Genomic DNA, 12,225 nt, shown 5'->3' with positions numbered 1-12,225 from the left:
AAGCCTCTTGGGAGTATACACTAGACGGTTTGAAATATTAGAAAGGTCATTAAGTAAATGAATGGTTATTTTTTTCTGTGTACTTCTAGACAGCGAAGTTAGGTCTAATGGGTTCAGGTTACAAAGGGGTGAAGAATATAGATTTAAATTCAATATAAAAACTTTCTCACATACAAAGCTGCTAAAGTGGAATGGGATGTTTGATGAGACAGTAAGTTCCAAAACACTAAAAGTGCTTGAGCTGATAAATCATTTTAGTGGATGGTGTAAAGGGATTTGTGCATCGGAAAAAGATTAGATTGCTCTGGAGGTCTCATTCAGCCTTAAAATTATATCTTTCTCAACAGAACCTTCGAAAAAATAATAATGTGAAAATAAAATAGCGATTTGTTTGCTTTCTAATTTGATATACAAAAACAAACAAAAGAAAACAGTAGTGCCAAATATGGTGTTTGTTTTCAACTAAACCAATGCTCTTGGCAAAAGGAAGATTCTCTCTCTGGTATACTTGCAGGGCCTCATGTTGGAATCTTTCTTAGATGACCTTAGTCAAAAAGTCACAATGGGGAGTTTTTGCATCCTCCCCCCTCCTCTGGCACTGAACACTTGCTTATTCTATTCCTACAGAGAAGAGAGCCACAATCAGAGTTAAAGCACATAAAGTGACTTCAGGGACATCAAGTTTGACCTTACTATTTCACGAATGATCAGGCAAGTTGTACCAGGTTTATCTGATCTCTAGATCAGCAGCTCACATGCAAACTCCCTCACTTTCTCAGCCATTCGCCAATTCATGACACACCAATTGCACCATTTCTAAATTTTACAAACTGCAGTAACCTCCGGTGAAGTTTTTGAATGTGTTTTAGGACTAATGATACACAAGAATTCCTTGGTTGTTCTGACATCAAGATCTATATGATAATGGTTTGAAAACTCTGGAAATATATCATTATCAAGTGCCAAGTGAAGCCTCTTCTTCTCTTGTTAAGAGATACCATCCTGAAACTGAAATGAAGTCGGACTTCAGTTGAATTGGAAAGTCAAAATGCCTAGAAAAAAGACTGGCTCAGGGCAATACCATAAAATGGGGCAGATTCATCTTAACGTTTTCTATGCACCCTCCCATTTTCATTCAACAAACATCTACTGACTTAAACCTAAGCATTGTCCACCCAGTAGTCAGAACCTAACTCACCTGCCTCTCCCTCTCCAAGGATGAGAACATTATGAATGCCCTCAAACACCTTTAGGCAACTAATCATATAAAAAGAGTTAAGATGGCTACTTACAAGTTTGTAGCATTTCTTAAAAGATACTTCTGGGACGCCTGGGTGGCTCAGCGGTTAAGTACCTGTCTTTGGCCCAAGGCGTGATCCCTCAGTCCCAGGATGGAGTCCTACATCAGGCTCCCTGCATGGAGCCTGCTTCTCCCTCTGCCTGTGTCTCTGTCTCTCTGTCTTTCTCTCTCTCTCTCTCTGTGTCTCTATGAATGAATAAATAAAACTTTTAAAAACAAAAACAAAACAAAACAAAATACGTCCAAAAAACCTGAAGGACCAAATCTCCAAGAATAAAATTTTAGTTTGTACCACATGGACTGGGAGACTTCATTAGGTCCAGAGAGTATAAGTGTCCTTTCAGTGTCCTGCAAATGTTGCAACACACACTATAATTTACTCTAAGTAAGCAGGGTTGGTACAATTGTTTCCAAAACTGTTTCAAGAAGAAAATATTTCAATACGTTTTTGTTAAAAGAATGAATAAATGACTTTTAAAAACCAAAATAAAAACACATAGCCATTCCCCATTCCAGCAATACCTTTTTTTGTTGTTGTTTTTAGCCATCATTATAACACAGCTGCCTCTGTCATCTTCTTAGTCATTCCCAAGGCATTATGGGAGTGACGATTTGGCTGTTTCTCCCAAGTTTTCTCTAAATTGAAGTACAAAATCACAAGAGCTCCTCAAATAGGGCATATTTATATGCAGGTAAAACTATGCAACCTACATGGAAATCTGTAGGGAGGAAGAGTAACTTACTTTCAAGGGAATTCAAGATGCAATATTGTATTTTCTGGAGTACTTGAAGAGCAGATGGTGAAGGATAAATTTAAGTCTATAGAAAAAGCAAGTGCATCTATCAAGGGAAACCAGCTACCAGCATGCAAAATGTGTTGCCCTTTTATTTTTAGTGTGAACTATAATGTAGTTCCTGGAATAGCAGTGCTGCTATCATAAATATCCTTGTAATTATGGGGTTTTCTCAGTGTGTGGCCAATTCTGCATGGATAGCTAGAAATAATCAAGTAATGCTTGCTGCTTTGAAGTTCCTTTGCCATTAATAAAAGAAGAAGAAAAGAAGAAGAAGAAGAAGAAGAAGAAGAAGAAGAAGAAGAAGAAGAAAGAAGAAGAAGGAGAAAGAAGAAGAAGAAGAAGAGGAGGAGGAGGAGGAGGAAGGAGGAAGAAGAGGAGGAGGAGGAGGAGAGGAGGAGGAGAGAAAATAAAGAAAAAACAAAATTTACTTAAAGGGTACTAAAGCCATGTATCATGAAAGAGGTGGTTTATACTCACATAAAACTTGAAAAAAATGAATGCATGAAGGTTGCAAGGCCTTAAAAGGATAAGAGACACATTAACTAAAAGATTCCACATTGAAATAATAAAAGGCTGGCAGACATTTCCTTTATGTATCACTCACTAGGGATGAGAAGCAATTTCAGGCCTTTCAGCAATAATTTTTAGTATATGATTTCACTGAATCTCTCATTATTTTAAATGTCCCTGGTGGTTGTTACACATAAGCTTACTGAGAATTGAAGTGTAAATTATTACCATACTAAAATGAACTATGTCACTTATATTCACTTCTACTAGTAGCACAGGTTGTATCAATGTTATTTACTTTAATCTAGAATATATATTCTATTTGAGTGACACTTATTAGATTTTTAAGCAATCAGTACCTTGAAATATATATCCATATATAAATAAATTAGGGAATAGATCTACTAAGTTCTATGTAGATGTCGCAAGTGGAAGATATAATCCTGACCTCAAACAAAACACAGCCTGGACTAAATTAGCTTCAGCAAGTTCTGGCATACCAAGAATGCCAATATTCATAGTACTAAAACAGTACAGAGAAATTTTTTTTTACGTGTCATTTTTCAACAAATAGGGTAGTCCACTGAGAACTAGAAATCTTGGGTCTTCTAATTTTGAAAAGAAGTCTTTTCCAATTTACAAAGTAAATAGTGTATATTTCTTAAATATGTGCCTTAAAACCTATATAGAAAAATGACTTAAAAACAAGAAATCACCATGAGCTATTCTACCAAAACATACCTAATGTTCTTGAGCTTTTACTGTTTAATACCTGCAGTATGGTCTATTGGAAAAACCATGTCCTTTACCATGTTAAATAAAAGTCTTTCTCTTTAAACTGAAATGTCACAAGTGACTTCAACATTTCATGCTCTAATCTGAAATAATTCCACACGTGTTTCTCAAATTGAGAGAACACCATTTTTACTATAATCCTGGACATTTTTTAATGATCTCAAAATAAAAGAGGGTAATTAGGACTTTCCTCTGAGGGAGAGGGGATGGGTGGCTGCTGAGAAAATGAACACATGAATAAACTAAGGAGGGAATAAAAACAGAATACCTAATCTATACTTTTTAATCTAGTAAACCATTTTAAACTACGTGTTCACTTTGTTTCCCTAATATCCCTCCGAAACTCCTATCAATACATTAAAACCCAGAGAGATAGTTTTATTTTAGGGAAGGGGGAAGCTCTTCTGAGCCTTCTTTTTCTCCAATTGGCTAATTTATAAGTAGCTAAGCCTTCAACAAATATTTATTTTGTTCCACATTATGCCAATCACATTCCCAACAACAGGAAAAGAGAACAAGAGAAAAAAGTTCTTGGTGTTTATGAGGCTTGGATTCTATTGGAAAATTCAAGGAGTAAACAACTACATAAATAACTTAATACTTTAGATGCTGATCCATGTAATGAAGAAAATGGTAAAACGCAGAGGGTGGGATGGAGCGGAAGTGGAGAGTTGTTAACATGTGGTGAGGCAAGGAAAGGTCTTTTAAGAAGACATTCAAGTGCAGACTTGAATGCAGAGAAGAAGCAAAAATCTAGATAAAGAGCTTATCAAGTAGAGAAAACCTCAAGGGAAAAAGCCCTAAGGTTTTTCTAAACAGCCGAAACACTGGTGAGACTGGAGCTCTTTAAGCAATGAGGATGAAGGTGTTTATCAGAAAGGCTGGCAAGGTCATATCTTGCAGGGTTTGGCAGGGCGTGCTGGGGCACAAAGTTTTATTTTAAATTCCATAGACATTTATTAGAAGGTTCTAATACTGCGAGGAGAAGAATATTTAAGGGTATTTAATATGGCAGGTCAAATGGGCTTCTGCACTGTCTTTAATTATCTTGGCGAGTAAGGCTCTATGTTTGTGATGGAATCACCTTTTGTTCTATTTCCATAGAAACTGTTCCTGCCGTATCAGGTCATAGGAATTATTTTTCATTTTGTATCTGTCTACTTTTTCTTAGGCAAATACATTCTCCTGTGTTTTTTTCTGTTGAAACAACTTCTTTATAGACTCCTGCCAATGTCAATTAAATTCCTTTTCTTTTTCCTCTAGGATTTAATTGAGGCTTCTCCACCTGGTGTTATCAATATATTTAATATGTATGTTTCTACTGAATTATTAAATCTTCTAAAAAATCACAACTTGCTTAAAAATAACATTGTTAACTACTCAAAACTAGTCTTACTCCATATGCTACACTCCCCTCCTCCACAAAAACCCAAACGTCTAGAAAAGCATTCAGTCCATAACAACAAACTTCCAATACGATTTTTTTCCACATTGAAAAGAAAGTGTTTTTCCCCTTTTTTCACAAAATGGAGACAGATCAATCTGACATTATTCATTTGAGACATAGTGATCTTCTAGGCAGTGTTGAAAATTGGCTTTATTATTTTTCCACACTCTATTTTTGGAGGCTTTTAAAAATACGTTTGATAACTCCAAGCTTATTCCTCATACTTCAAAAATAGCCAAAGGCACCCCAGTTTTACTTATATCAAACAATTATCAGGTACTATGACGGAGGAATGATTAAGCCATTTCCCTACCTCTAGTGTCTCACATCTAACAATGCAGTCTGAAATTCTGAAATTAATCCAAGGATTACAATAGAGCATGATGCCTATTAGGACATGGTGCTCAAGGAACATATACCAGAATTATACTTGAATCAAATACTAGGATCAGCAACCTATGACCCATTAGTATACCTATTTGGGTAAGCAAAGCTTAATTGGAACACAGCCATGCCCATTCATTTGTGTTCTGTGTAGCTAGTTCACTGCTAAAAAAAGGCAGAACAGTTGGGATAGAAACTCTAGGGACCTGAAATAATTACTCTCTGGCCCTTTAAGAAAAAGTTCACTCAAGGATGAGAAGGACTCTGATTAATAAGGGAACAGAAATAAGGGTGAAGAACCAAGAGGGAATTTGCAAAGGCTCAAAGAGACAGTTGGAACATTTATGGACTATACATTATTCCATAAAGTAGGAGTCAGGGTGAGGGTCAGAGGGTAGTGTGAAACAATCAAACTGGAGAGATGAGTAAACAACAAAGGTTAAACAAAGGACAAAAATATATTCTGTGCACCATGCAAAGATTCTAAAGGTGACAAGTATTTAAGTTCCTTTGCAGTCTTAGGTATGCTAATTTGATACTTTACAAATGCTTAAATAAACTTTTACTTTTGGGTTATGATTTCTTTTTTTTTAAGATTTGATTTATTTTATTCATGAGAGACACACAGAGAGAGAGAGAAGCAGAGACACAGGCAGAGGGAAAAGCAGGCTCCCTGCTGGGAGCTCGATGGGGACTCATCCTGGGACTCTAGGACCAGGGCCTGGGCCGAAGGCAGGTGTCCAACTGCTGAGCTACCCAGGGATCCCCTACTTCTGGATTATAATCTTTATTGTCCCACAACAAATATTATCCATTTTGATGATGTGGTTGCATCTACTAATTTGTAAGAAGTAGAAAAAACATTATTAATACATTTCTACTTCTCTTTCTCAGAATAAAAATATGTTTGGGATTCTTATTCCAAAAATATCATTTAATTGGAAACATCTGTGTAGATAAGGAGTGGCAGATCCTGAAAATCTAATTAAGCTATAAGAATTGTTATACTTTACCTTAATAAAGTATGCCAAAGAACCAAGGCATAAAGATGTAAAATCATAGCAAATGACATGTTTAGAGAGTGTTAGAAGCTATAGTTATTTATGTGATGTTTAACATAGTATATAGTATATAACATAGTTGCCAGCATTACATGAGAAAACTTTAATACAAATACTACATTTTTCCTTCTTGATATATGTGCTATTTCAGGCCACAGTAGCCCTCTCACCTCACATAGCCCACTCGAGCAATTGCTCTCATACTCCTTTCCTCCTAAGGGAAGGAGAGTAGAGGTCAGTCAAGTTTCCCCGGAAGAAGCTCTTCAAGGGCCATAGTCATGACAATCAATGCAACCCTCAGCTCTCATCAGGATGTAATCTATGAAGACTGTCCTCCATCTTTCAAGGAAGTAGTAGTTGTTCTGCTGTTAACTTCTCAATATAATTTTTATTCTTGGGTTTCCATGTCTAGGTCAAGTACTCTCTGATTGAGTTAGGTTCCAGCTACTCCTTCCATAGTCCAGATCGAAGTAATTATTATTCCAAGTGTTTTGTTCTCTGTATCAAGGCTCTGAAATTTACATGCCTCCAGAGATCAGGCAAGGTCGACAGATGAGTAAAGTAGGCTGGGCATTAGTGAAAACAGTGAGGACTAAGGAAAACTAGAGAGTTCAGAGCTCACCAAGAGGCATCTGGTTCCAATTAAAGACCATTAAAAACAACTACTATGCTGGCCAAACACAACACGCCTCTGGCCTGAGTTCTACCAGCTGACTACTGGGAGACTATTTCTGCACCTGTACCCTAAGAGAAAGTTCCTTAAGGTAGTACAGTGGTTTTGAAAGTATAACACTGAGAGTAATTTAGAGCTATTTTCATTTTGATTCAAGAAATATGAGGATAAAGTCAATATTCACTTCTTATCTCCCTCTTGAAGTTGTGGGATACCAAAAAAAGTGGTCATAGTTTCCCCTCTTTCTGCTTCGAATGATTTTCTCTTGTACAGATTCAGCACATCCACCCCTCATTCTCATGCTCACTCCCACTTGTGCTTTCCCTTTCTTTCTTCCTATACTCCACATGTATCTCTCCTGACCTGATTTCACAAAACATTTTTTTCCTGTATGAACTCAGATACACTTTAAAAATGAAAACACCTAGATGGTTATCTAATGCATATTGCTGGAAATAACATTTCTGATAGTGGCTCTTAGAAATTTTCATCCTTCAGGATGCCTGGGTGGCTCAGTGGTTGAGTGTCTGCCTTAGGCTCAGGGTGTGATCCCAGGGTCAGGGGATCGAGTCCCACATCAAGCTCCCTGGGAGGAGCCTGCTTTTCCCTCTGCCTGTATCTCCACTTCTCTCTGTGTCTCTCATGAATAAATAATAAAATCTTTTAAAAAGGAGAGATTATTATCTTTCTATTCAAAGTGAAAAGAAAAAGAAATTCTATCTTGAACTTTTTTTTGAGAAATATATGTGTGAATGTAACTGAAGCATTTGTAGGTGTTGAAAGGTAAAGCATGATTAATGGGCACATGGAAGGAAACTTTTTAAAAACTTCTAGCAGTCATTTTGCTTTAACTTTTTTGTAAGTAAAGGAAATGCTGATTATATCATTGAAAATGGGTATTAAAAAAAAAACACTAAATTCCTAACAGGAAGTTAGTGATATAATTTAGTTTTTCTCCTCCTCTTGTTTTATTATTACAAACTATTTCAAACTATAGAATAGCAACAAGACAAATACATACATATTTCTCTCTCTCAGAATTCACATATAGCTTTCATTTTTAAGGGTTTATTTATTTATTCACGAGAGACACAGAGAGAGGCAGTGACATACGCAGAGGAAGAAGTAGGCTCCATGCAGGGAGCCCGATGTGGGACTTGATCCCAGGACCCCAGGATCACGCCCTGAGCCAAAGGCAGACGCTCAACCATTGAGCCACACAGGTGTCCCTTCACATATAGCTTTCATAAAAGACATCTAAACCCTCTTTAACCAAAACACAACAATGGAAGACAATGTTTATTTATAGTTCTAAGAATCATGTTTGGGAATATAACATACCACTGACACAGAAGAAGGAGTGGCAATTTCTGGATATGCTTATGTTTCTTATAATATCTATTTTCTTCCAAGACCCCTGGTGTGCTAACCCATATTGAATCCATAATGCCAAGTTTTATTATTTTTCCTTTCATCAATCTTCAGTATACCTATTTCATTTTTTACCTGAAATCTAGGACTCCAAGAGGCAGAACCTTCTATTTTTTACCATACATGTACATAATTTTTGTTCATATCAGTATATTTTGCCTCATTAAAGTTCTAATTGTTTATCTTAGTTCTGCCCTTTGGCTAAGAAGTTCAATTATCTTCTAGATTTCTAAATTGACTGAAGAGAGTTAAAATTTCTACCTCCACCTTACAAGGCTTCCCTCAACTATACTTTTCACAGAAACCCTTCTAATGTCCATCAGGTGACATGATATTCTACTCTATTTAGACCCTTCCTGAACCTGAGATCTCCAATCATGTGCCAGTACAGTGTTCTTCTTAAAGTATGTTATTAAGAATAAAACACAGTATTTCAGTAGCGTTCTAGCTCGCCTGAAGTACAATGGGATTACTCTCCTTTTATTCTAGAAACAGTGCTTCTCCTTTGGCATCATGAAAATATTGAGAAATCACCCTCAGAAGTTTTAAATATACCTAAAACACTATTTTTATTATTGTTATATTATTACAAATAAAACAACAGCTATTTCAGTATGGGCTTTGATTGTAATTTGAGGGGTGAGGTATCATATAGAATCTAGTATTATTTTTCTAGCCTTCTATTAATTGAATCAAAACTGAGAAGCAACAAGAAGTATAAATTCTACAGTAAGCTTTGGACCTAATATTTACTTTTATCAACTTACTTTCGAAAGAATTTTTTCTACACATTTTAAAATGTGGATTTTCATTCTACTGTATGGATTCCAGCAAGATATATTATAGATGGATATCATTTTTTTTTTTACAGCAAAGCATGTTGATACAGTTTTCCTAATGTTATAAGCAGGGATCTCGGGATTTGCCAACACATTTGTACTCAAAGCATATTTTTTGGCTAAAAAATCATGCCTAGAAGCATAAACAAATAAAACTGATAGAAGCAAACTTCCTCTGGTAAAATGGTATGATGATCACCATCTCTCTCTTTTACTGCAGATACTCATCATTGAGGGACCCGTACAGAGTTCCTACGGCTCTTCAAGGCACGGTTTTAAGACCATTGTCTTAAAGTAGTAGAGAGAGAAAAATGATGCAGCAGCAACCTTTTGAGACTCAAAACTGACAGTGAGTGGCAAAGAGTGGGAAATTTAAAGAACCTTGAGAGACTTTCTACCTAAACTGAGAATATTCTTCTTAAACTATAAAGTACACATCCACATCACATACATACAAGTTCTTTTGATTGTCTTCTCTTCACACACTTCTCAGGAATTTTTCAAATTATACTTCAAACATAGGCTGTTGTTGTTTTCTGTTGGAGGTAAAAGATTTTGTGTAAGTTTTAGCAATTCTGATTTTCACTTAGCTCCTATAGAAAATATCCCATTCAGCTTCACTAAAATTTTCCAAAACAAGTCTGTCTTCCTTGTTACATTTCATCTGTGTTTTCCATTGAAGGAAGAATTGATCCAAACTGTGAGATTTTCGGTAGACCATACTTATACAGCACCAACATGGAGGTATATCTTCCTTTTCTTTTCATTCTCCAGAAAGAGATATCTTGAGAGTCTTGAGATCTGCACTTATAAATCTACTGAAGGAGGCCATTTAGTAAAGCCTGAAATCTCTGGTGACCCTCATGTTTTTTTCCTAAGTAACAAATAAGGATTTAAGCGATATTCTTAATCACCAGAGAGCTAGTAAGCCAGAATCCATTGGGAGAAGTTCAGTGCTCAGGGTGTTGTATTCTATTTCAAAAGATAACTAACACTCACAAAGCTGAGTTGGAGTTCATCACACTGGAAAGCTGTTTTCCTATCTTCCCTACAAATGTACCACCACTTAACAGTACATGAGATATTCTACTACAGAGGGGAGAGGAGAGGGAAAGGGCTGGAACTGCAAGATTCCCATGAAAATCTGAGAAGTGACTATGTAAAATCATGAAATATCTGTCTGGATTCCTTCAGCCTACTGAGATCACCCTGCTCCGTAATATTTAAATTAAAATTCCCTAAAAAAATAAATAAATAATAAAATTTCTTACTAACTACACACAGTCTATATACCTAGATATATATACATAAGCAAACCAAAGTATATAGAGATTCTCTGGTTGATTTTATCCTACTGAATTGTGTGTGTGTGTGTGTGTGTGTGTGTGTGTGTCTGTGTGTGTGCGTGGTCTGACTCTGTTCTACACCCTGAATGAACCCATTTATAGACTCCATTACTTCTTCTTGATCCTGTCCCTCCCCCAAACACTAATTACTCAGTGAAGAGTAAAGGCAAGAGGAATTGGTAGAGAAGGCAGGGACAGGGTAAGGGTGGCAGTGATTAGAGTGTTAGTCAGAAAACAACTTGAAATTATGTCAAGGGAGTATATCCACATATTTCCCATCAGGAATTTCTCACTCAGCCTCTTCTTTCATTTTTCAATCTCCAAAAGCACTTCTGCCTCATGGTTTACCTCTCCTAATGTCTTATATATTCTCCCACCAAACAGTTTCCAGTTTTCTTTATTGTGATAGTATCTCATATTCTTTCTCTTCATCTATCCATGAATTCTTAAATTTTCTCTTACTTCATTACATAGGAAAATAAATTATTTTTGTCATATTTTGACCCTTTATAGATAAAATCTGAAGGCTATATACCATCAAGAAACTGTCTCATTGTGGGGTTTTACGTATTAGCAACATACAGTAATCTATTCAAAGATTTTTGTGCATAGGGTTTAGTTTTTTTTTTTTAAGATTTATTCATGAGAGACACAGAGAGAGAGGCATAAACACAAGCAGAGAGAGAAGTAGGCTCCATGCAGGGAGCCCAATGTGGGACTCGATCCCAGGACTCTAGGATCATGCCCTGGGCAGAAGGGAGGCACCCAGCCGCCAAGCCACCCAGGCGTCCTCATAGGGTTTAGATTAACATGCATTCTACTTTCCTAGATATAGTCTAAGCCTTGGTTTCTGTGCAATATATGTGGTTCTATGCAACTTTGACACATGTATAGATTTGGGTGAACACCACAGTCAAGATGCAAATAATTCTAATATATAGATTCCTTCCTGCCATATTTTATAGTCCTAGTTCCCATGCTGGCAACCATTGATCTGTCCTCTTTGTCTATAATTTTTTTTATTTTAATAATGTTATACACATTTTCATATGGTATTTTGAGATGGGCTTTTTCACTCAGCATAATTCCTGGAACACATAAAAATTGTTACACATCAAAAATTAGCTCCTTTTCATTGATGCATAGTATTACATGATATGGATGTAACACAACATGTTAACCATTTGTCTGTTGAACATTTACATAGTTTCTAGTTCTTTGCTATTATGAATGAAAATGGGAATTATAAAACTGAATAATACAATAACTAAAATAAAAACTCAACCTATGGACTCAGTAGTAGATTAGAGATGACAGAAGACAGAATCAGTGAACTGGAGAACAGTTCAATAAAATTTACTCAATTTGAACAAGAAATGAAAAAAAGAGAAAAAAAGAGTAGTCTCAGGGACCTGTAGGACCATAATTCAAGAGCAAATATTTATATTATGATTTCCTTCTAACATTCAGACAAACGAAGAGATTCTATTTTCACCACTCATATTCAACATAGTACTGGAAATCCAAGCCACTCCTATAAGGCAAAAAGAAAAATAAAATTTATAATAGCCAAACTATGGAAGTAGTCCAAGTGTCCATTGATTGATGAATGGATAAAGAAGGTGGGGTGGAATATATTCAG

The 12,225-nt window shown here is 36.1% G+C and overlaps 1 protein-coding gene across 19 annotated transcripts in view; it reads left to right on the top strand.

Annotated features, from left to right (window-relative positions):
- Positions 1 to 10,506, top strand: part of LOC144324186 (uncharacterized) — a 364,643-nt gene extending 354,137 nt beyond the window's left edge. For 18 of the 19 annotated variants that reach the window (XR_013389617.1, XR_013389628.1, XR_013389627.1 and 15 more), the window contains one exon: positions 9,458 to 10,506. Coding sequence is in view for 2 of the 19 variants with exons in the window: in XM_077915462.1 (XP_077771588.1) it covers positions 9,458 to 9,535 (78 nt within the window). In the remaining 17 variants the exon portion in view is untranslated. Of the gene's footprint in view, positions 1 to 627; positions 711 to 9,457 lie in introns of those variants that run through there. The other variant, XM_077915463.1, reaches the window with a different exon arrangement.
- The last annotated feature ends 1,719 nt before the right edge of the window (positions 10,507 to 12,225 follow it).

Source organism: Canis aureus, chromosome 11 (assembly GCF_053574225.1).
Source record: "Canis aureus isolate CA01 chromosome 11, VMU_Caureus_v.1.0, whole genome shotgun sequence".
NCBI classification, from domain to species: Eukaryota; Metazoa; Chordata; class Mammalia; order Carnivora; family Canidae; genus Canis; species Canis aureus.
This window is presented reverse-complemented; position numbering and strand designations above follow the sequence as displayed.